Source organism: Schistocerca nitens, chromosome 5 (genome assembly GCF_023898315.1).
Source record: "Schistocerca nitens isolate TAMUIC-IGC-003100 chromosome 5, iqSchNite1.1, whole genome shotgun sequence".
NCBI classification, from domain to species: Eukaryota; Metazoa; Arthropoda; class Insecta; order Orthoptera; family Acrididae; genus Schistocerca; species Schistocerca nitens.
This window is the reverse complement of record NC_064618.1, coordinates 501204562-501227497: the sequence shown is the minus strand read 5'-3', so window position 1 is coordinate 501227497 and position 22936 is coordinate 501204562. Positions and strand designations below refer to the sequence as shown.

General features: G+C 45.7%; 1 protein-coding gene across 1 annotated transcript in view; it reads left to right on the top strand.

The window, feature by feature from the left end:
- The window catches only part of LOC126259785 (armadillo repeat-containing protein 6 homolog), a 108938-nt gene that overhangs the window by 81854 nt on the left and 4148 nt on the right, over positions 1-22936 (top strand). The window contains exon 5 of the mRNA XM_049956793.1: positions 6803-6952. Coding sequence (XP_049812750.1) covers positions 6803-6952 — 150 coding nt within the window. The remainder of the gene's footprint in view (positions 1-6802; positions 6953-22936) is intronic.

Below are 22936 nucleotides of genomic sequence, written 5' to 3'. Positions count from 1 at the left end.
TCAAGTTTCGTAGTTTATTAGGCAGACAGGATTTAAATGAGATAGCAGCAAACACGAAACAATACATGGGAAAATGTTTATATTCGTATCATTCTTATGGTGAAGAGAATACTGCATGTGATTCACAATACATAAAAGTTCCTATTAGCAACCATCTCTTCTCACAGGTGGGAAAAAATTCAGAACGTAGAGTTGGCCATATTGACAAACATCCCAAACAGTCTTGCCAGTCGGATTTTCGTAGTACATTGAAATGCTGCTACATTCGAAGATGAACAATACGGAATTCGTATTTACTTCGTTGGATAATGTATGAAAATGCAGTGGTTGAAACTCGGGGCAGAGAAAAAAGCTCATCTTCCACCTCTTTTTTTAAATTATTTACTGACGCAGAGGTTTTGGCTCCAGTATTTATCTTTGTGCCTACAAAGCATGCCTGTGTAGCGCTACATATATTCGACGGCAGAAGTTAGTTGTGGCGGCACCTACCAAAATTTTTCAGAACTTCCGCTTACTTTGCACTCGATTCTAAGCCGCAGGCAGTTTTTTGGATTACAAAAGCCGGAAAAAAAGTGCGGCTTAGATTCGAGTAAATACGGTAGTCATCCTGTGGCGTCAGGGATGAGGACACCTGTCGAGGTGGACCCCTCTCAAGACAAGGACCAGCAGCCAAAGGCTGCAGCCCAAAGAAAAGTACGGTCCTCTTCGCCCTCAGATGTTAAAATGGGGAAATATTCACACAAATCGAAGTCTCAGTAGGATAAAAAGGTTAAGTAGAAAAATAAGCTACTTTCTGAGTCTTCGGACGTTCTGGTCCCCAGCCCTGCAGCGATCAAAGCTATGTACATGGATGATGGATCACACAATCAGGTGGACCACAAACTGGTAACAAAGTAATCACACCCATCTTTTCCATTCTTCACTTTCTCAGACCTGACTCCAATGCACTTTCAATGGAACTGGAATGGCTACTTTTGCCGTTTGTCTGAACTCATCTGTTAAAGGCTACTTATGTGGTAATTGGCATAATGCTTCAGGAAACACGGTTTATGGCAACACACCTCCCTGCTCTGGAAAACTACCAACCCTACTGTACCAACTGAATTAATGTCGAGAGAGTGTCTGGTGGGGTTTGTATCCTCTTACGCTCTGATTTTTTCAGTGAGCAAGTGCCCCTTACCACTGCACTAGAGGCCATGGCTGGTTTGTGTCTACCTGTCAGTTCAGATGACAGTAAGTAATGTTTATCAGCCCCCAGACCAACCTTTCCATCATCATGAGCTGTTCGAGTTAGTGGCACAGCTCCCTGCCCCCTCCCTCTTATTGCAGGTCTTTAATGCCCATAATCCTCTGTGGGGCAGCTACACTAAGTCTCACAGGCCAAGTACTAGAACACCTCCTTTCAGAATGGGATGTCTGCCTTTTCAACAGTGGAGTTGCAATCCATTTCAGTGTGGCCCACAGAACATTTTCAGCTATTGATCTCACAGTTTGCAGCCTGAGTATCTTACCCCTGATTTAGCGGTGTGTCGATAGTGATCTTTGTGTCAGCGACCATTTTCCTATGGTTCTCTCCCTCTCCACTCACAGACATTTAGAATGTGCTCCATGTTGGTCACTTTCTCCTCTGCAGCCTCTTTTGCAGCCAGTCGTGTGATGTATGTAGACAAATTGGTACAGGATACTGTTGTTGCTATTACCCATGCTGCAGCAGCAACAATTTCGGACTCCTCTGGCGCATCCCGAAGACTGCTGGTGCCATGGTGATCTGAAGATGTAGCCGCAACTATCAGGGAACACTGCAGGGCGCGTCAATGGCACAATCACCATTCGTCTATGGATAATTTAATAACATTCAAGAGACTCCGGGTGAAAGCGTGGTTTTTAAGAAAGAAAAGGAAGCAGGAGTGTTGGGAGCAATATGTCTGAACTATGCGATCCCACACCCCATTGTCCCAACAATGGGCTAAACTCCTCTGCATTTGCGGCCATCCACCACCCATAGTAGTTCCTGGCATCTTTGTCAATGGTAACATCTGCACTGATCCCATGGTACTTGGCAAATATTTTGCAGCACAATCTGTTGAAGTATCCGCTTCCAGTAATTACCATCCTCTTTTCCTGACCCAGAAACACCTTATAAGAGTGCTGCCTGCTATATGCCCATGCACACGGCTCTCCATCATAAATGGCCCTTTTACTGAATGGGAGCTTTGCGGCACTTTGGCAGAGTGTCACGGTACGGCCCCTGGACCTGACAAAATCCACAACCAAATGCTCAGACATCTTCATGCCGACAGCATGAAACATATCCTCAGGAATTTTAATCGCATTTGGCGGGAGGGAGTATTTCCCTCTCAATGGCGGGAATGTATTATTACTGCTGTCCTGAAACTGGAAAAGGACCTACATATTGAACTAAGTACCGGCTAATCTCTCTGGCAAGTGGACTGTGTAAGCTACCGAATGAATGGTCAACCTTTATCTTTGTTGGTGCCTTGAAACCAGAGGGCACATATCATGATTCCAAAGTGGCGTTTGGGCTTTCTGGTCCATCACAGATCACCTGGCTCGTTTGGAATCTGCAGTGCGCGGTGCTGTGTTCTTTGACGTACACAAGGCATACGATACCATACGGTGACGTCACATCTTATCTACACTGAATGAGTGGAGTTTCCAGGGCAGTTTACCTAGTTTCATCCAGAATTTCCTAGCTCCCCGGTTTTTTCAGTCCTAGGTAGGTTTGACTCTCAGCAACCAATATGTGCAGGGAAACTGGAGTCCCTCTGGGATTGGTTCTGAAAGTAACGCTGTTTGCTATCTCCATCAATGGTATTGTAAATGCTGTGGGCCCCACAGTCTGTCCGTCACTGTACATGCATGATCTTTGCCTGTACGATGCCTCTGCATCACTGCACACTGCTGAGTGCCAACTTCAGGGAGATGTCTGGAGAGTTCATGATTGTCCCCTGAATCTCGGCTATCAATTTTCTCCAGGGAAATCGTGAGTTATAATTTTTTGTTGACTCTGGACTGTGGACCTGTACCCAGAAGTTTATCTCGGTGACCAGTTATATGAAGTTGTTGCAACTTTCCAGTTCTTAGGTATTTCATTTGGCCGCAAGCTAACTTGGCTGCCGCATGTCTTCTGACTCAAGGTAACTTGAATGAAGAAGCTGAATGCTCTCCATTTTCTTAGTTACTCCTTGTGGTTCATGGACCACACAGTTCTTCTGAGGTTTTACAAAGTGCTGATTTTATCCCGCTTGGACTATGGACATGTTGCCTATGGGTCAGCAGTACCAGCCGTACTGGGCCTGCTGGACCCTGTTCACCACACTAGCGTGCTGTTGGCCATGGAAGCCTTGCGTATGAGCCCTGTTGACAGGTTTCTGGTGGAAGCTGGTGTCCCATCATTACCAGTTTGATGACAGTAGCTTCTGGCAAGTTACGCAGTCACAATCTGTCAGATGACCACCCACACATCACTCAACTCTGTTCCACAACCAGCTGTTGAGACTGTTGGCGCATTGCGCAAAACTGGGAAGACCAGCTGGGATCCCACTCGATATTCTACTGGAGTCTGTGTTCCTAAAGTTCCCTCTCGACACCCCTCCCCCTCTCCCGCCCATGGGCTGTACACTGTCCTGTGATATGGATAGACCACTTGTGTGGCCCCAAAAATTATGCTGATCCTACCCTTTCTCTGACACCTGTTTCTTTCAATCCTCCACAATCATTCTAATTCAGTATGTGTCTACTCAGATGGATCGAAAGTCAGTAACGGGGTCGGTTATGCTTTTGCACATGCAAGGGACATCGGTGCCTGCAGTTTGTACACTCCAGAGTTGGTTGTCACCTCTCAGGCTTTGCAGTACATCAAATACCAGGCCACAACGAACTTTCTGATCTGTAGCGGTCCCATAAGTTGCTCAAAAGGCATATCTTTATGCTATCCCAAAAATCTTTTGGTTGCTAACATCCAGGACCTACTGACTGACCTCTACAGCTTTGGAAAGGCAGTGATATCCATCTGGACACAAAATCATGAAGGCATTCCAGGAAATGAACTAGTCAACCATTTGCTAAAGATGCAACTACAGGAGACCAACTTGATGTTGGGATACTGGGCACAGACTTAAGATTACAACTTCAATGCAATATTTTGAGGCTCTGGGAATTTGAGTGGTAGGCTGCTACAATGAAAAACAAGTTGAGAGTGAAAAAAGGGTTCAATAAGGTATGGCATACATCTTTCAAGGCCTCTAAGAAAGATGCAATTGTGCTCTGCCAACTATGCATCGGTCACACAAGACCCACCCATGAGTTCCTTCTGCATCAGGAGGTTCCTCCTCACTGCAGCTGAAGTAGTCTACTGACGATAGCGCATGTTCTTGTTGAGTTCCCCCTGCTGGCTGATCTGCAGCACGCTCTCACCTTGCCTACATAACTAACCCAGATGCTTGCTGATGACGTAACGGCCACCTCCAAAGTGTTGCATTTCCTGAGAGAGAGCGGATTTTACTCTAACCTATAATACTCTTCCACTTCCAGTGCTTGGGGTGGTTGTGGGGCAAGAGCCTCCCCCTGTGAAAGGTACTCTCCAAGCAACTGCATGTTACTTTCTTCCCCTGTCGTCTTGTTCTGCCTTTAGACCCTCTTGTGCAAGATGTTGCCTGGGTTATCTCTATTTTCTTCTATCTACTGTGTTACAGTTACCATACAGCTTGAGCAGCCCAAGACCCCATTTTATTAACATCTTACCTTTTCAGATGTTTCTCTCATGATAAGGAGGGAATGATGACCCAGTAGTTTTGTCCCTTTAAACACATAATCATCATCAACAACAACAAATGTGTGCTGATTAAACACATCTAATACCAGTAGTCTTTTTTTATGAAAAATGTGTGCCATGTGCAGCTGTACATTCTTAATTATGATGATTTATTAAAGATTGTTAGTATTGTCTATATTTTAAAAAATTGAAATTGATTAACAGTCTTTTATAAAATATCAATAATTAAGAATTTGCAGTGAAAATTGGGATTTTGTGTACGATATGTAATTAGAAACAAGAAGACATCTACCTCTATATCTACATGGATACTCTGCAAATCATATTTATGTGCCTGGCAGAGGGTTCATCGAACCATCTTCACAATAATTCTCTTTTATTCCACTCTCGAACAGCGTGCGGAAAAAACACTTATATCTTTCTGTGCGAGCTCTCATTTCCCTTATTTTATTATGATGATTGTTTCTCTCTACATAGGTTGGTGTCAACAAAATATTTTTGCATTTGGAATAAGACGTTGGTGATTGAAGTTTTGTGAGAAGATCACCCCAAATCCTGTATCATGTCTGTGATGCTCTCTCATCTATTTCTCGATAATACATAAATGTGCTGCCCTTTTTTGAACTTTCTCAATGTGCTCTGTTAATCCTATCTGGTAAGAATCCCGCACTGCGCAGCAGTACTCCAAAAGAGGACAGACAAGCATAGTGTTGCAGTCGCTTTAGTAGATCTGTTACATCTCCTAAGTGTTCTGCCAATAAATTGCAGTCTTTGGTTTACTTTTTGCACAACATTTTCTATTCTTCTTCTCAATTTAAGTTGTTCATAATTGTAATTCCTAGGTGTTAAGTTGAATTTACGGCCTATAGATTTGATCGATTTATCGCGTAACTGAAGTTTAATGGATTCCTTTTAGAGTTCATGTGGATGATCTCACACTTTTCATCATTTGGGGTCAGTTACCAATTTTTGCACCATGCAGATATCTTTTCTAAATCTTTTTGCAATTTATTTGGATGTTCTGATGGTGACTTTATTAGATGATAAACACCATCATCTGCAAACAACGTAAGGTGGCTGCTCAGATTGTGTCTGAAATTATTTATATAGATAAGGAACAGCAGAGAGCCTGTAATGCTACCACAGGGAATGCTAGAAATCACTTCTGTTTTACTCAGTGACTTCCTTTCAGTCACTACAGACTGTGTCCTCTCTGACAGAAAATCACAAATCCAGTCACGTAACTGAGAAGATACTCCATAAGCACACAATTCGATTATAAGCTACTCGTGAGGTATGGTGTCAAAAGCCTTCTGGAAATTTAAAAATATGGAATCAATTTGAAATCCCCTGTCAATAGCACTCATCACTTCCAGTGAGTAAAGAGCTAGTTGTAATTCACAAGGATGATGTTTTCTAAATCCGTGTTCACTGTGTGTCAATGGTAATTCATAATGTTCGAAAACAGTATATGTTCCAAAATGCTGCTGCATATTGATGTTAGTGATATGGGCCTGTAATTTAGTGGATTGCTCATATTGCCTTTCTTTTTTATATAAAAAAAATGATGTCTAGAAATCTGTTAATTAGCATATATTTGATGATTTTTTTAATTTATTGAGTACCTGTTTATCATTCTTCAGTGCTACTGTGGGAACCATGCAGCCCGTCATGAAAATCACCTTAATTTTAGTGAATATAAGTTCCTCGGAAAATGTCAAAGTTGATTTTTGTCGATAATGTTTGAGAGTTGCATCAGACTGCTTTGTGAGATTGAGTTCTGAACTTCACATACTAAAAAGAAAAAAAAAATTACAAAAATCTGATTCCATGTGGATATCATTGCTGAAGATTCAGACTGGATTTAAATTTCAAATTTTCCATAGAGCTTCAGGTCTTCCATATACATTAAGCTGGTTATTTATTATTACATGCATTTATTTCCACCAAAGTATTAAACAGTGCTGTACAAGAGAGTCATATTTACACTGTACTTTGCTTTTACAGAAATCGCATTATGTAATACTTGCAGGAAATGCATGCATTGCTGCCCTGAGCTTAAGAAGTCCAGCAAATAGCAGAGCACTGTGTGATGCTGGTGCAGCAGAAGCAGTTGTATATGGCATGAAGGCGCATTTGGATAGAGTTGATTTGCAGGTAAGAAAAGTTTTTATGCAATTAGAAAATAAAAGCACTGTGGAAAAGTTGATTTTGTATTCAAACCAAAAGGTTTTGGCCCCAGAAAAGCAGCCATTTATGCCACCATTTAAAGTATTACTGGAACATTTGTGCTTTATGTATCTCAAAGGCTAAACACATGGAAAAAGACCAAGTGTCAAGGTTTATTTCTCATATTTATTTTAGTTAGTTGATAGATTACAAAATTTGAAATAATGGTGGTAAGAAGTATAATTAGCCTTGAAAAAAGTGTCTGGTTGATTCTTGAGCAATTTTACATGTAAATGTCTTTTGTATGGAAAGTTTGAAGTATTCTGGCATGCAGAGAGGTATGTTGCATTCAGGCTGATACCAGTTTCTTTCCTGAATGAGATTTTCACTCTGCAGCGGAGTGTGTACTGATATGATACTTCCTGGCAGATTAAAACTGTGTGCTGTAAGTTTCATATGAGTGCACACTCTGCTGCAGAATGAAAATCTCATTCTGGAAACATCCCCCAGGCTGTGACTAAGCCATGTCTCCGCAATATCCTTTCTTTCAGGAGTGCTAGTTCTGCAAGGTTCACAGGAGAGCTTCTGTAAAGTTTGGAAGGTAGGAGTAGGAGACGAGATACTGGCAGAAGTAAAGCTGTGAGGATGGGGCATGAGTCGTGCTTGGGTAGCTCAGTTGGTAGAGCACTTGCCCGCGAAAGGCAAAGGTCCCGAGTTCGAGTCCTGGTCCGGCACACAGTTTTAATCTGCCAGGAAGTTTCATATCAGCGCACACTCCGCTGCAGAGTGAAAATCTCATTCTGGAAACATCTCCCATGCTGTGGCTAAGCCATGTCTCCGCAATATCCTTTCTTTCAGGAGTACTAGTTCTGCGAGGTTCGCAGGAGAGCTTCTGTAAAGTTTGGAAGTAGGAGACGAGATACTGGCAGAAGTAAAGCTGTGAAGACGGGGCATGAGTCGTGCTTGGGTAGCTCAGTTGGTAGAGCACTTGCCCGCGAAAGGCAAAGGTCCCGAGTTCGAGTCTCGGTCCGGCACACAGTTTTAATCTGCCAGGAAGTTTCATACCAGCACACACTCCGCTGCAGAGTGAAAATCTCATTCTGGAAACATCCCCCAGGCTGTGGCTAAGCCATGTCTCTGCAATATCCTTACTTTCAGGAGTGCTAGTTCTGCAAGGTTCACAGGAGAGCTTCTGTAAAGTTTGGAAGTAGGAGACGAGATACTGGCAGAAGTAAAGCTGTGAAGACGGGGCATGAGTCGTGCTTGGGTAGCTCAGTTGGTAGAGCACTTGCCCGCGAAAGGCAAAGGTCCCGAGTTCGAGTCTCGGTCCGGCACACAGTTTTAATCTGCCAGGAAGTTTCATACCAGCACACACTCCGCTGCAGAGTGAAAATCTCATTCTGGAAACATCCCCCAGGCTGTGGCTAAGCCATGTCTCTGCAATATCCTTACTTTCAGGAGTGCTAGTTCTGCAAGGTTCACAGGAGAGCTTCTGTAAAGTTTGGAAGGCAGGAGACGAGATACTGGCAGAAGTAAAGCTGTGAGGACGGGGCGTGAGTCGTGCTTGGGTAGCTCAGTTAGTAGAGCACTTGCCCGCAAAAGGCAAAGGTCCCGAGTTCGAGTCTCGGTGCGGCACACAGTTTTAATCTGCCAGGAAGTTTCAGTTTCTTTCCTGCTTGTTTTGCCAGTGAATTGTGTCTTCTCCAAACAAATATTGAAAACCCATGTTGGATGCTGCCTCATTATGAGCTTCATATGTAAATTGTAATTACAGCAGCAGTGTCTGTAGCAACAATGTTTATGACAAAAAATTGTAGCAGACTGCAGCCTCCCTGAATATGAATTTTCTTCAATCTGTTCCCACTGAGATATTTCTCCCTCTGACCCAGAATCATTGAAGTCTTCCTCTTCAGCTTCCAAAATTTCTTGCTCACTCTACAGACATGACATATCTGTAGCAGAAATACAGCAAAATGCAAAACCTATTGAATTCATGCACAAAACTCATGATAACTCAAGCACTTATTGGCTTAGTCAGTTATGACAACAGCTCTTTTAAAAGTAATTCTGGAAATCGACAACTACAGGCAGCACCTGTGGAGGTGCAGACAGCAAGATGTCTGTACATGGTTCTCATATGAAATGAGTCCAGTTTTTGAGCGATAGGTGGCTCTTCTGTCGAAAAAATTTCACTCGAGCTGTACTGTGGTGTGATATTTTGAACACAGTGTTGTGGCCCGAATTATGTTCGGGCTTCATCACCAAAGTGTTAATAACTGTTGGAGGAGAGTGAAGTGGATTCCAAAAACCAATATAACACTGCAATTTGAACCATAAACTCTCGTGTAATCAAAATAAACCTTACAAAAGTGGGCACTACAGTTATGGTCACATTATTAGACTACATAATTTTTATTTAGTTCAATTTATATTAATAGTTGTAGCAAATTTTTAGAAGGAACAATGTGAAGAACTGGAATGGGGGTTATCAGTTATTCGACAGTGATGAGCAATTCTGGGAACGTCAGTTTTAAAGTGCAGAGCACTATGCATATCAGAACATAACACTCACCTCATGGCTGTTGTTGTGAAACTGAAGCTCAGGTGGATCAGTGCCGTGGAGAAAAAATAAAGAAGAGGAAAATTTGGGTTCAAGCACATGAACTGTATAACCAGGTTTACCAAAGAAACTACAAAGCATTTACATAACTATTATAGTATGGAATACTCCATATTCAAGCCAAAGAAGAATAGAGGCTTTAGGGTATCATTCAAGAATAGGACAGCAGAGTCAAGAGAAGAATACCAGACAAGAAAGAAAGAGGAAAAAGAGTGATAGCGGAGGAGAGAAGTTGGGTGGAAGAGGATAGAATGATGGAGGAGGATGGTGAAAGTTCAGAAAAGATCCTATTATTATTTGAATGATGAATAAAAGTGGCCAAAATGTAGAAAATTAGGAGGCACTGAAGAGCATGTGGAGGGAGTATTTTGAAGAACTCTTGAACCCAAATGGAGACAAGGACGAGGAGGAAGGAATCAAGGAGAAAGGTGAGGAACTGCAAATGGAAAACTACTTAACATGGGAAGAAGTAGAAGATGCATTGAGACAGATGAAAAGAGGAAGGGTACCATGTTTGCATGAACTGATTGCATAAATCATGAGAACAGGAGGAGGAGTGGGGATAAAATGACTCCATTGAGTGATGAAAATTGTGTATGCTGTGTTGTCCACACAAGATACAGCCAGCACAAAAGGACTACAGTTGCAGAGATGCGAGCTGGTGCCAGTGTCATAGAGACTTGCCACTTTCGCGAGTTCCACCAGTGCCATTGGCAGCACTGAGGATGAAGATATTGACTTCGCCTCAGCCAATAGCCAGCCTAGTACAACCTGCCAATGACCGGACGACAACGGATAGGTGCCTACTTAGAGCATAGAAGAGCAGTTGTCACCCACTTGGTTTTAGATCATTGTCCAGGGCTGACTTAGACAGGGAATGTCGTTTAGTGAACTTTTAGAAGTCAACAGACTGCTGTTGTAAATTGCATTTGCCATGTACTGTGAAGTTTACCTACGATTATTTACACTTATCCATTGGGGGTCATTTTTGTTTTATATTACATGCAGAGTTGCAGACTTCATTTCTCAAGTCACAAAGATAAGCAAAACTTTTTAAATCATTTGTGTGACTTTGCTACTAATTTGTTGGAGTGTTGTGGAACCTTAGTTCTCCTATCCTGTTACCTGACTCTGTGACATAGCTGTGTAACAGTGGCAGGGAGAAATTACCTTAGCGGTGTACTGCACCAAAAGCTATTTCACGAACTCACAAACTCGGGCTACCGTAACAAAAGAGGCAATTTGGCCTTCACAACAGTAGCAATGAGCTCTTCAAAAAAATGTTGAGAGTAGGACCCCAGAAGACTGGAAGAAAGGAATGATTGCCCAATCTTCAAGATTGGCACAGTTGTGCAAAGGCATAAGAGAATGTTCTGGAAATACAAATTTAGGCAAAAATAGAAGGCAGGATAAGAGAACAACAACATGGGTACGGAGTAGGAAGGTCCACAGTAGATCTAATTTTCACTGACGGAAGCTACAGGAATGCCACTATGAATATGTAATAGATCTACTGATGCTCTTCCTGAACAGCGAAGAAGCATATGGTAGTGTATGTAAAAACAACACATGGAAGTCCCTGGAGAACAGAGGAGTAGAAAAGCAGACTATAGGAAGGATAAGAGAAATGCACAATGGGAGTGTGAGCTGTGTGAAAGTGGAAGGAGTGAGCTCATATTGGCTGGACCAGAAGAATCGCTCGAGACAGTGAAGAGTGCTTTCACAATTGCTCTTCATTGTTGTGATAGATGAGATGATGATCAGTGTGGCACAAGTAATTGGGTGAAGGGAAAACAGTTCGGGCAGAGAATTTGATTATTTGAGGGAACAAGAAGAAGGAAGTGGAGGAGCAGTTGGACATAAGTCATGACAATGAATAATGCAAGGATGTGAGATGAAATTTGGCATAAGTAAGTGTGAAATGATCGCATCTAGAATAACAAATGATGCAGAACGATTGAGGAAGGGAGAGAGTTTCAAGTATCTGGGAAGCAAGATACAAGAAACTGGGAAGAAATGACAGAAATAAATGAATGGGGGAAACAAGCAGAAGCATTCATCAGAAGCATGCCCCAAGCCTGATATGATGCAAGGATGTCTCTCAAACCAGCAGAAAGGCTGTGTATCAGCCGCACTATGTTCCAATCCTAATATATGCCTTAGATACCTGGGTAATGAAAAGAAGAGAGATAAAACCAAAATACAACATAATGAGTTGAATTTCTTGAGAAATAATATTGAAGTGGCAAAGGTGTACAGGTTAAGCAATGAGAGAATCAAGGAATTAATGGAGGAGGAGGAGGAGGAGATTAGTGTTTAACGTCCCGTCGACAACGAGGTCATTAGAGACGGAGCGCAAGCTCGGGTGAGGGAAGGATGGGGAAGGAAATCGGCCGTGCCCTTTCAAAGGAACCATCCCGGCATTTGCCTGAAGCGATTTAGGGAAATCACGGAAAACCTAAATCAGGATGGCCGGAGACGGGATTGAACAGTCGTCCTCCCGAATGCGAGTCCAGTGTGCTAACCACTGCGCCACCTCGCTCGGTAAGGAATTAATGAAAGAGGAACAGTTGCAGGATAGGATAGAGGAATAAAGGCTTAGATGGCATGGATATATTAAGTGAATGGACGTATTAAGTGAAGTAGGATACCTAGAAAGATACACAAGATGAAAGGGAAGGGAAAAAGATCAGGAGAAAGACCAAGGGACAGGTGGCTGAAAGGAGTGAAGAACTGTGTGCAAAATAAAGAAGCAGCCTTGATCAAGGTGGAGATGGAAAGATGGTGGGAAGACAGATGATGATGGAGAGGCTTGTATTCTAGACAGACATGGGCAGCGACTGGAAACTGTACAAGACAATGCTGATTTCATATTTAAGCAATGACAAGCCTGCAAATCAAACAAGTATGCTGGTTTAGGAAAACAGATATAATGTGTAACAATTTTGTCTGTTGCCACTCAAAAATTGATGGGCACAAAGTGGGTTGTTGAGCTATGTCAAAAGGAGAAGGATGTAATGCTAACTTCTCCAAGTCTCCCACACATGAGTACCCACTGTCACTGTGGAGGTTGATTTCATATCGATATCTTTATAAACTTCTGTCAATTCCACTTCAGGAATTCCACTTCAATTCTCATACTCAAGGATTTCAGTTTTAACAGTTTGAGATCTTAATACAAAAACTGTAGTAATACTTTCCCTGACCTGCAGGGTATACACAGAGAAGCAAATTACCACACCAGAAATAAAAAGAAAGAGCTACTTCATCTGCCATGTACTAAACAGAAGAAGCTGTTTACCAAAGCTATCAGCAGAAAGCTCATTTTCTATGCAAGACTTGTCTTATCAAGCATAAAATATATGAATCAAGTTCAATTTATGGGTGCTAAAATCTATTGATGTTGTGATTGTCACTGGATTTATATTGCTTGTGATATCTACATAGTAAAAATTTAGGGACGTATGTTACCTTCGGGGTGGATGACAGTAGGTTGGAGTGGCTCCTCAAGACTTCAGCTGATAGCAGGTAATGATTTGCACATTTAAGACTGACATAATAGTAAACAATACATCATAGGAGTGTGAAATACCCATTAATGATAATTTTTGAGTGCCCAGTTAAGCTGTTGGTTCCATTTCACGCACAATTCTTGGATTCCAGGCAGTGAACACATAACAGAAAAACTCACAGAACCTGGAGATGATGACTGGGCCTGTTATCGAAATATTATGCATGAAATGGAAACAGCTCAGCTGAATACCTGGAAGACCACCATTAATAAATCATGCTGAGAAAACCTGAGAGATCACATGAATTACTGATGTGTGAGTGGATAATATGAGGCAGTGTGATTTAATAAAATATTCTTTGACTCCATCCACGTCAGTAGTTCCAACTCCATGAGCTACCTACTGAGCATTCCACCACCATAGTCAAGTGGTAACTACTGACTGCCATGTTGCTGATAGCACCATCTTTATTTAAGCCATACCTCTGGTCCTGACTTTGCTGATGCATACTTCATAACCACGGAAGTCATTGTTTTTGTTCTGAATCCGTTGTTTTCACTTATGGTGGAGTTTAACAATCTTTGCAGTAATATGGTACATAATAGGAAGATATTCCTATTCTTCTTGCAAAATTGTATTCACCACAAAGGTACAGGAACCTTTTCCTTCTCCAACCTTTGGCAGACCATAAATACAAGACAAGTTTACATAAAAATTATTTTATTATTAAAAGTTGTGGACACTTACAGCTCCTTTTGACATAATGACAGCAATGATTGAGACTGTTAGCATACCTGCGGCACAGGTTTTAAATATCCTCTTCGTAAAATTTTGCCGCCAATGAACTGAAATAAGTCTTGACACTGTCTTGAAGTGCCTTGTTAATTTTTAAGTGCTGCCGTCCTAGCCACTTCTTCAGTTCAGGGAAAAGATGGAAGCCACTCAGCAAAAGAAGAGCTATAATCTTATGTTAAAGGTTTAGCACAATAAATTAAGTATTTTAGTTAGAAACTGTGTGTATGTCTTGAGACAGTGGTAACTCAACATTTGCAAATACTCAGACTGTATTCATCCAGTATTTGAGAACAAGAGCACTTAATGACTTGCCACAAACTTTACACATAATTTCAAATCTTTACAAAATGTTAACTCACTCACATCCCCCACAACAGAATCAAAGGAAGAAAGTTTATCATTTATTACATTTTCACAGTTCATGCAGTAAAATTGCAGCATCAGGCAGGCTGTTTTAATTGATTACTATTTACTACTAACTGTATATTTCCAACACATTTTACCAACAGTACCTCCAAAATTATATCATTTTATGGTGCATAGTTTGGGAGATAGCACATTTTATGCTCAAGAGTTCAATACTTTAAAAGAATTGGGCATGGGGGGGGGGGGGGGGGGGGGCGTGTCTACTGGTATGAGCTAAATTGAAACTTTTGAGGGGAAAAGTTCCTTCTCTGATCTGCTGTCCAGTCTACATGTCATTGCACCCACTAAATATGCTTTGTCACATGAAAGTATTTGTGACACCCTTGACTGGTTGTCTTGCATATATATCGCCAACATGATGCCTTCTGCCCATGATGTCAGAGATCAAGTGGCTGCAGCAAGATGTGAGCACAGGCTTGCAGTCCTGTTCCTGCAGATACATAACAGTGCTCATCAGTGTGCATGGTAGTCCTGGGCTAAACCTAAACTTTATTGAAGCCTTTCCAATTTCCTAATAACCCATCCTGCATAAATGATACTTTGAACTTGTTTGACCATATTGGCTGTTCCAGCTGTTCTCTCTCACCCTCACATCATCAGTCCCCCCTGCGGGTCTGGGGGTAGAATAGGCTCGAGGTATTCCTGCCTGTCATAAGAAGTGACTAAAAGAAGTCTTACACATTTCGGCCTTTATGTGATGGTCCCCTGTAGGGTTTGACTTCCATTTTTCAATATTTTCCTGAAGAGCGAACCAGTTGGGGAAGGATGCCTTACATGATGCATAGTGTCCATCATGTGCTGAGACCTCTCACATCCTTTGTCAACGTGGATCTGCACTTCCGCTCATTCTCCAGCTGTTGGGTGTGTTTTCCTCCATCCTCTGTGCAGTATCATTTTCTGCACTGTCGACGATAATGGACTTCTTAGCTTGTTTGTGCCTGATATCCAGCACGATAGATGTAGATGTAGATGAGGTAGCCAGTCCGTTGTGGTGGGGCCACCATGTACCCTGTTGGTTGTAGCCCCCTGACCACACAGGGATTGCTCTGCTGATGCCCGCGCCATTAACTCCCCACATATGCCAAGGAGTAGATGCCTGTCACCCTGGGACATTGGGACTCCCGGCAATGGCCATCCTGCCAGGTGGCCTTTGCTGCGGCTGGGTGGCACTCTTGGGAGGGCCCCTGGTCAGAGTAGGTGGCATCAGGGCGGATGACATGCCATGAAGCATAGTATGTCATCTCTTGCCGGTGGTCAAACACAGCAGTCTCTAAGCAATCAAGGTCTAACTTCAATGCTAAGAAATATGATCCCAAATCGCCCCCCCCCTCCTCCCCCTGGACACACCATGGGAGTAATGCCAGGCTAAAAATGGCAGTGAAGCTTATTCACCCTGGTACCCCATGTGTACGAGAGTTGGTAGGGATCTTTCTTGTCAACAAAATCTCACTTTTTTGTGGAGCATTTAGAGGACAAGTTTGGGGAGGTGGAGGGCTTGTTCAAAATGCAGTCAGGGTCGGTCTTGATCAAAACAGCATCCTCTACCCAGTTATGGGCACTACTTGCCTGTGACAAGATGAGGGATGTTTCTGTTTCCATGACATCTCATAAGAGCTTAAATATGGTCCAGAGTATCATATTTCACAGGGACCTTCTTTTGCAGTCAGACGATGAGCTGCACGCCAATATAAAGCAGCGAGCTGTCCATTTCGTCAGGCATGTCCACCGTGGTCCGAGGGATAATCAAGTTGCCACCAGTGCCTTCATCTTGGCCTTCGAGGGTGACACATTACCCGACCATATGTCCCTCCCCTGATGCGGTGCTTTAAATGCTGGAAGTTGAGCCATATGTCTTCCCGCTGTACTTCCAGTGTCACCTGTCAAGATTGTGGACAACCTTCACATCCCACTACTCCATGTGCCCTGCCTCCCATCTGTGTCAGCTGTGGAGAGCACGATTTGCCTTGCTTGCCAGACTGCAGGACTCTCCAGAAAAAAAGAAAAATAATGGAATACAAGACCCTGGACCGACTGACCTACACCAGGTTAGGAAAAAACATGAGAGGCTATATCCTGTGCCTTTGATGTCAACCTACACTGCCGCTACGACAGTGGATCTACCATCTTCCGTTCTGTCGAGTACAGTTGGCTCTCAGAGCCATCAGACTCCACCTGCCCCCTTGATGGTGGAGGGCACTTCCCTCCCTGGTGCTCCTGCACAACCTACTTCAGGAGTAACACACTCCCAACCACCGGGGATGTCAGTCCCCTCTTCCCAGCCGGAGAATTCTTCGGCTCCTCTCGCCAGGGATCCCTTGGGTCACTCCCTTCCCAGGTTCCTACCAGTGGCAAAGCTGACACCCGCCAGTGGCTGAAGCAACCACAGGTAGCTGGTCTTAGGGCTTCACAGTCCTCCTCAGTCCCTGAGACTGAATCAGTGAAGCCCTCCCAGCCGGACAAACCTAAGGAGCAGTGAGAGAAACGTACAAGTTTTGTGTCTGAGGATGAGGTGGAGATTATGGTGTCCACTAAGGACCTAGATCTCGCTGGTCCCTCAGACACAATGAATGTCGATAGCACAGGTACTCATCTGGTGGCAGGAGGTGACCCTGAGGCGTAGACTGCCTCATCGTGTGTTTCATGCCTTCCCAGTCTCACAAGCATGTAATCCTCCAGTGGAATTGCAGCAGTTTTTTCCACCACTTGGCTGAGCTATGGCAACTGTTAAGCTTAACACCTGCTTTCTGCATTGCCCTCCAGGAAACCTGGTTCACGGCAATGTGGACCCCTGCCCTCTGCAGCTATAAGGGATATTACAGGAACTGTAGCGACTAGAATAGTGTGTCAGGTAGAGTTTGCGTCTATGTCCTGAACTCAGTATGTAGTGAACCTGTGCCCCTTCAAATCCCTCTTGAAGCTGTGGCTGTCAGGATAAGGACGACACAGGAAATAACTGTCTGCAATGTATATCTTCCTCCACATGGTGCAGTACCCCTGAACGTATTGGTTGCACTGATTGATCGACTCCCTAAACCTTTCATACTTTTGGGAGATTTTAATGCGCGTACTCCCGTGTGGGGTGGCGCCATGCTTACAGGCCCAACGTAGGGAGGTCGAAAATGTACTGTCACAACTCGACCTGTGCCTCTTAAATACCGGTGCCCCCACACATTTCAGTGTGCCACATGGCACATGTTTGGCCATTGATCTCTTGGTTTGCAGTCCTAGCCTTCTCCCATCTATCCACTGGAGAGCATGTAATGAACTGTGTGGTAATGACCACTTCCCCATCTTCCTGTCACTCCACCAGTGTCATGCCCATGGACACCTACCCAGATAGGCTTTAAACAAGGCAGACGGGAAGCCTTCACCTCTCCTGTCACCCCTGAATCTCCCCCACATGGTACCATCGATGTTGTCATTGAGCAGGTCACTACAATGATCATTTCTGCAGCTGCAAACGCGATCCCTTGTTCTTTATGGTGCCCCCGGCAGAAGACAGTCCCTTGGTGGTCACTGGAAGTCACTGAGGCAATTAAAGAGCATTGGTGAGCTCTACAGCAACATAAGCACCACCCTTCCCTAGAGCACCTAATAGCCTTTAAGTGGCTTCGTGCCTGCATTTGCCAGCTTATAAAACGATGGAAACAGGAGTGTTGGGAGAGGTATGTGTCGATCATTGGGTGCCATACATCACCATCCCAAGCCTGGACGAAGACCAGACGTCTTTTTGGGTACCAGACCCTAACAGGTGCCCCTGGTGTTAACATCAGTGGTGTGTTATCTACCGATGCAAACACGATTGCCGAGCGCTTTGCTGAGCGCTACGCTCGAGCCTCTGCATCAGAGAACTACCCCCCAGCCTTTCGCACCCTCAAACGGCAGATGGAAAGGAAAGTCCTCTTGTTCACTACACGCCACAGTGAACCATATACCGCCCCCATTTACAGAGTGGGAGCTCCTCAGTGCCCTTGCACATTGCCCCGACACAGCTCCTGGACCGGATCGGATCCATAGGCAGATGATTAAACATCTCTTGTCTGACTACAAGTGACACCTCCTCATCATCTTCACAAGTGGATCTGGTGCGATAGTGTCTTTCCATCACAATGGCGGGAGAGCACCATTATTCCGGTGCTCAAATCTGGTCAAAACCCACCTGATGTGGATTGCTACTGGCCCATTAGCCTCACCAACATTCTTTGTAAGTTGATGGAATGTATGGTGTGTCAGCGGTTGGGTTCGGTCGGGTCCTGGAGTCACATGGCCTACTGGCTCCATGTCAGGGCAGCTTCTGCCAGGGTTGCTCTACCATTGATAAACTTGTGTCCCTTGAGTCTGCCATCTGGACAGCATTTTCCAGATGCCAACATCCGGTTGCCTTCTACTTTGACTTACGTAAAGCATATGACATGACCTGGCGACATCATATCCTTGCCACATTATACGAGTGGGGCCTGCTCCCGATTTTTGTCCAAAACTTCCTGCTGCTCCATACTTTCCGTGTCCAAGTCAGTGCCTCCCATAGTTCCCCCTCCGTATTCAGGAGAATGGCATTTCTCAGGGCTCCATATTGAGTGTGTCTCAATTTTTAGTGGCTATTAACAGTCTAGTAGCAGCTTCTCTGTATGCGGATGACTTCTGCATTTGATACTGCTCCTCCAGTACTGGTGCTGCTGAGCGGTGCCTACAGGGAGCCATTCACAAGGAGCAGTCATGGGCATGGCCCACGGCTTCCAGTTTTCAGCTGTGAAGTCGTGTATCATGCATTTTTGTCGGCATTGCACCGCTCATTCAGAACCAGAACTTTACCTTAATGATGATCCACTCACTGTAGTGTAGACGTATTGAATCTTAGGACTGGTTTTCAGTGCCTGATTGACTTGGCTACCTAACCTTTGTCAGCTGAAGTGGAAGTGCTGGCAGCACCTCAACGCCCTCTGTTGCCTGAGCAACACCAACCGGGGTGCAGATTGCTCTACGCTGCTGCAGCTCTACAGAGTCCTTGTTCAATCCCGCCTTGAGTGTGGGAGTGTGGTTTACAGTTCGGCCGTGCCCTCAGCATTGCTTTTACTCGACCCAGTGCACCACTGTGGTGTATGCCTAGTGACGGAAGCTTTTGGAATGAGTCCGGTGACCAGTGTCTTAGTGGAGGCCGGAGTCCTGTGGCACACGTTCCTAGTTCTCCTGTGCATCCGAATTACCACCTCCTTTTCCCAAGAACGGCGGTTCGTCTCCCACATCGGCAGACCAGGTCAGGGCTTACGATTGTGGTTCGCATCCGGTTCCTTCTGTCTGAACTGGGTCCTTCTTGTTACCACCTCTCCTAGAGGTCCATTCACGTACACCTCCATGGTGTACACCTAGGCTGCAGATTTTTCTGGACCTTTTGCATGGACCCAAGGACTCCATACACCCTGCATCTCTCCGCTATTACTTCCTCTCGATTCTCAACATGTACCAGGGCCATGAAGTGGTTTACACCGGCGGCTTGTTGGCTGTTGGTCATGTAGGTTTGCGTATTTTCATGGAGAACATACTGAACAGCACTACTTGCCAGATGGCTGCAGTGTTTTCACTGCAGAGCTGGCGGCCATATCTCTTCTGAGCACATCCACATCCACTCATGCCTGCCCTGGTGAGTCTTTTCTTCTGTGTACTGACTCCTTGAGCAGCCTACAAGCTATCGACCAGTGCTACCCTCGCCATCCTCGCGTTCAGTGGTGTTTGTGTGGACCCCAGGACACTTTGGAATCCCAGGCAATGAACTTGCTGACAAGCTGGCCAAACAGGCTACGTGGAAACTGCTTCTGGAGATGGGCATCTCCGAAACTGACCTGCATTCTGTCTTACGCCGCAGGGTTTTTCGGCTTCGTGAGATGGAATGGCATAACAGTATGCACAACAAACTGCTTGTCAGTAAGGAGACTACGAATGTGTGGAAGTCTTCCATGCGGTCCTCTCGCAGGGAATCAGTTGTCCTCTGCCAGCTCCGCATTGGCCATATGTGGCTAACACGTGGTTACCTCCTCCGTCGTGAGGACCCACCTCGGTGTGGCTCACAAATAATGATGGTCGTCCACCTCTTGCTGGACTGCCTATGTAGTAACACTGTTCACGTTACGTCGCACTTCACTTAGCGTAGACCGGGACTGTGTCCTAGGCATGCCCGATGTTAACTGACTGGGCACGGCCCGTGCTGCCGGAGTTGTTGTTGTTGTTCTTGTTGTTACGCCGGCAGAGGTCGCGTCCGAATTCTCGCGTGCCCTCTGGTGGACGGGACTCTACTTGCGGCAACTACCGCCCGTGACGCGCTGTGCCAATGTGCGCCTCCCGCGATTTTTCTGGTGGCTACTACACTCCTCCTCCTTCGGGGGGTGAAGCCACTGTGATCCACTGCGTCGGAAGGTGGAGCGTCGGGCAGGAGCGATGACCTCCACATCCATTGGATGGCCGGAGTCGAGGGGATCTGCCAACCCTCGAGCTGGAACCTTCGAATACGGCTGGAAGTGACCCACATGAAGAGGCCCCCGTCGTCCCCCAACCGGAGCTCGGGACAGAACGGGTGACAAGCCGTCGAACTCTGGATCCTGTTCCACCTCGGGAGGGGCAAGACCCAGTGGCGGGGACGAAGGGGAAGGGACGACCACAGGTGAACTAGCCCCCTGAGAAACCGGGCCTGCTAGGGGGGCCGGCTCTCGCTGGGGCATCTCGAATGATGGCGATGCCGGTGCTGGAGCTACTGGAGGCTGCCAAGGCTGAGAACCATCGCAGTGCGGCAGAGTCATAGTGGGGAGAGGAGGTAATGTCCCCTGTGAAACCAATACAGGTGCCGGCAATGGGGAAGCCGGCGTCCGAGAGGTCGGAGGGTGGGTGCCCGAACGTGGACGGAGCTGATTTTGGTGACGACGTACCACCCTATCCCCCGCCTGCAAGGTATAGAGCCGGTGGCCATTTCGGCGCAGGACCACCGCCGGTATCCAACGTGGATTGCGACCAAACCCACGGGCCCAGACCGACATACCCAGTGGAAAGCCAGGTACTCCGTTTTGTGAAGACTGGCGAGGACCAGGCCGGAGGAGGTGCAGCAGAGTCCTAGGTTGACGCCCATGGAGGAGCTCTGCGGGGCTGCGTTCGCCCATTGGTGTGGTCCGGTATGCCATCAAGAAAAACGTCAAGGCTTCCTCTGCAGGAAATTCGTGCACATACTTTTTCATCTGCGTCTTAAATGTGCGCACCATGCGCTCGGCTTCCCCATTCGATTGTGGATGGAAGGGGGGAGAGCAAACTTGCCGAATACCGAAGCGCCTACAAAAATCCTGGATGGTCTGCGAAATAAACTGCGGTCCATTGTCTGAGACCAGGGTGATTGGCAGACCTTCCACAGAAAAGATTTTTGCTAGTGCCTGGATGGCAACTTCTGAAGTGGTTGAGGAGCAGCGAACCACATATGGGAATCGGGAATAAGCATCAATGACAATGAGCCAAAAGCCATTGAGAAACGGGCCTGCAAAATCGATGTGAACACGTTCCCATGCCTGGGTTGCCGGCGCCCATGAAGAGAACGCTGCCCTGGGAGATGCTTGTTGGCTCGCACACTGGGAACTGGCGGCCACTAAGTGCTCAATTTCTCTGTCAATACAGGGCCAGTACACATGTCTGCGAGCCAAGGTTTTAGTACGGGAAACACCCCAGTGCCCTGCATGTAATAACGTGAGGACCTCCCTTCGTAAACCTGCAGGAACAACCACGCGAGGAGCTGTATCATCGGTAGCCAGAAGGAGAACTCCTTCCAAGACCGAGAGGCGGTCTCGTAGAAGAAAATAATTACGAAGAGGGTCCGAGGCCCGGCCCGGAGGGCGGGAGGACCACCCCTGCTGAATGAGGCGAACTACTTGCCGGAGAACCGGGTCAGCCGCCGTTTCCCTGGCGACTCGAGAACTAGTGATCGGGAAGCCATCAACTGCTTGGCGGGACGCCACATCCAAATGAAAACACATAATCTCCTCTCGATCGAACGTAGGATCCGGGCCCACCGGAAGACGGGAAAGAGCGTCGGCGTTGGCATGCTGTCCTGTAGGGCGAAAATTAATGTCATAATGGTACTTAGAGAGGAACAAGGCCCAGCGCTGTAGTCTGTGGGCCGCCCTATCCGGAATCTGAGAGGCGGGGCCAAATAACGATATTAACGGCTTATGGTCAGTGATTAACTGAAACTTCATGCCATACAAGAAAGGGTGAAACTTGGTAACAGCGTAGACAATGGCCAAAGCCTCTTTTTCCACCTGGGAGTAATGGGCCTGCGCGGGACTAAGCGTTTTAGACGCAAACGCCAGTGGTTGCTCGGAACCATCTGCGTTGCGATGGGCCAGGACCGCCCCACTCCATACTGTGAAGCATCTGTAGCCAGGACCAACGGCTTATGGGGATCAAAAGTAGCCAAACAAGGGGCTGAAGTGAGGAGGCCCTTCAACGAGGTGAACGCTCGCTCGCATGCAGGCGACCAATCAAAAGGAACACCCTTGTGCAGAAGGCAGTACAGGGGGTGGGCTATAGTGGAAGCCCTGGGAATGAACTGGTGATAATAGGCTATCTTGCCTAAAAACGCTTGTAACTCTT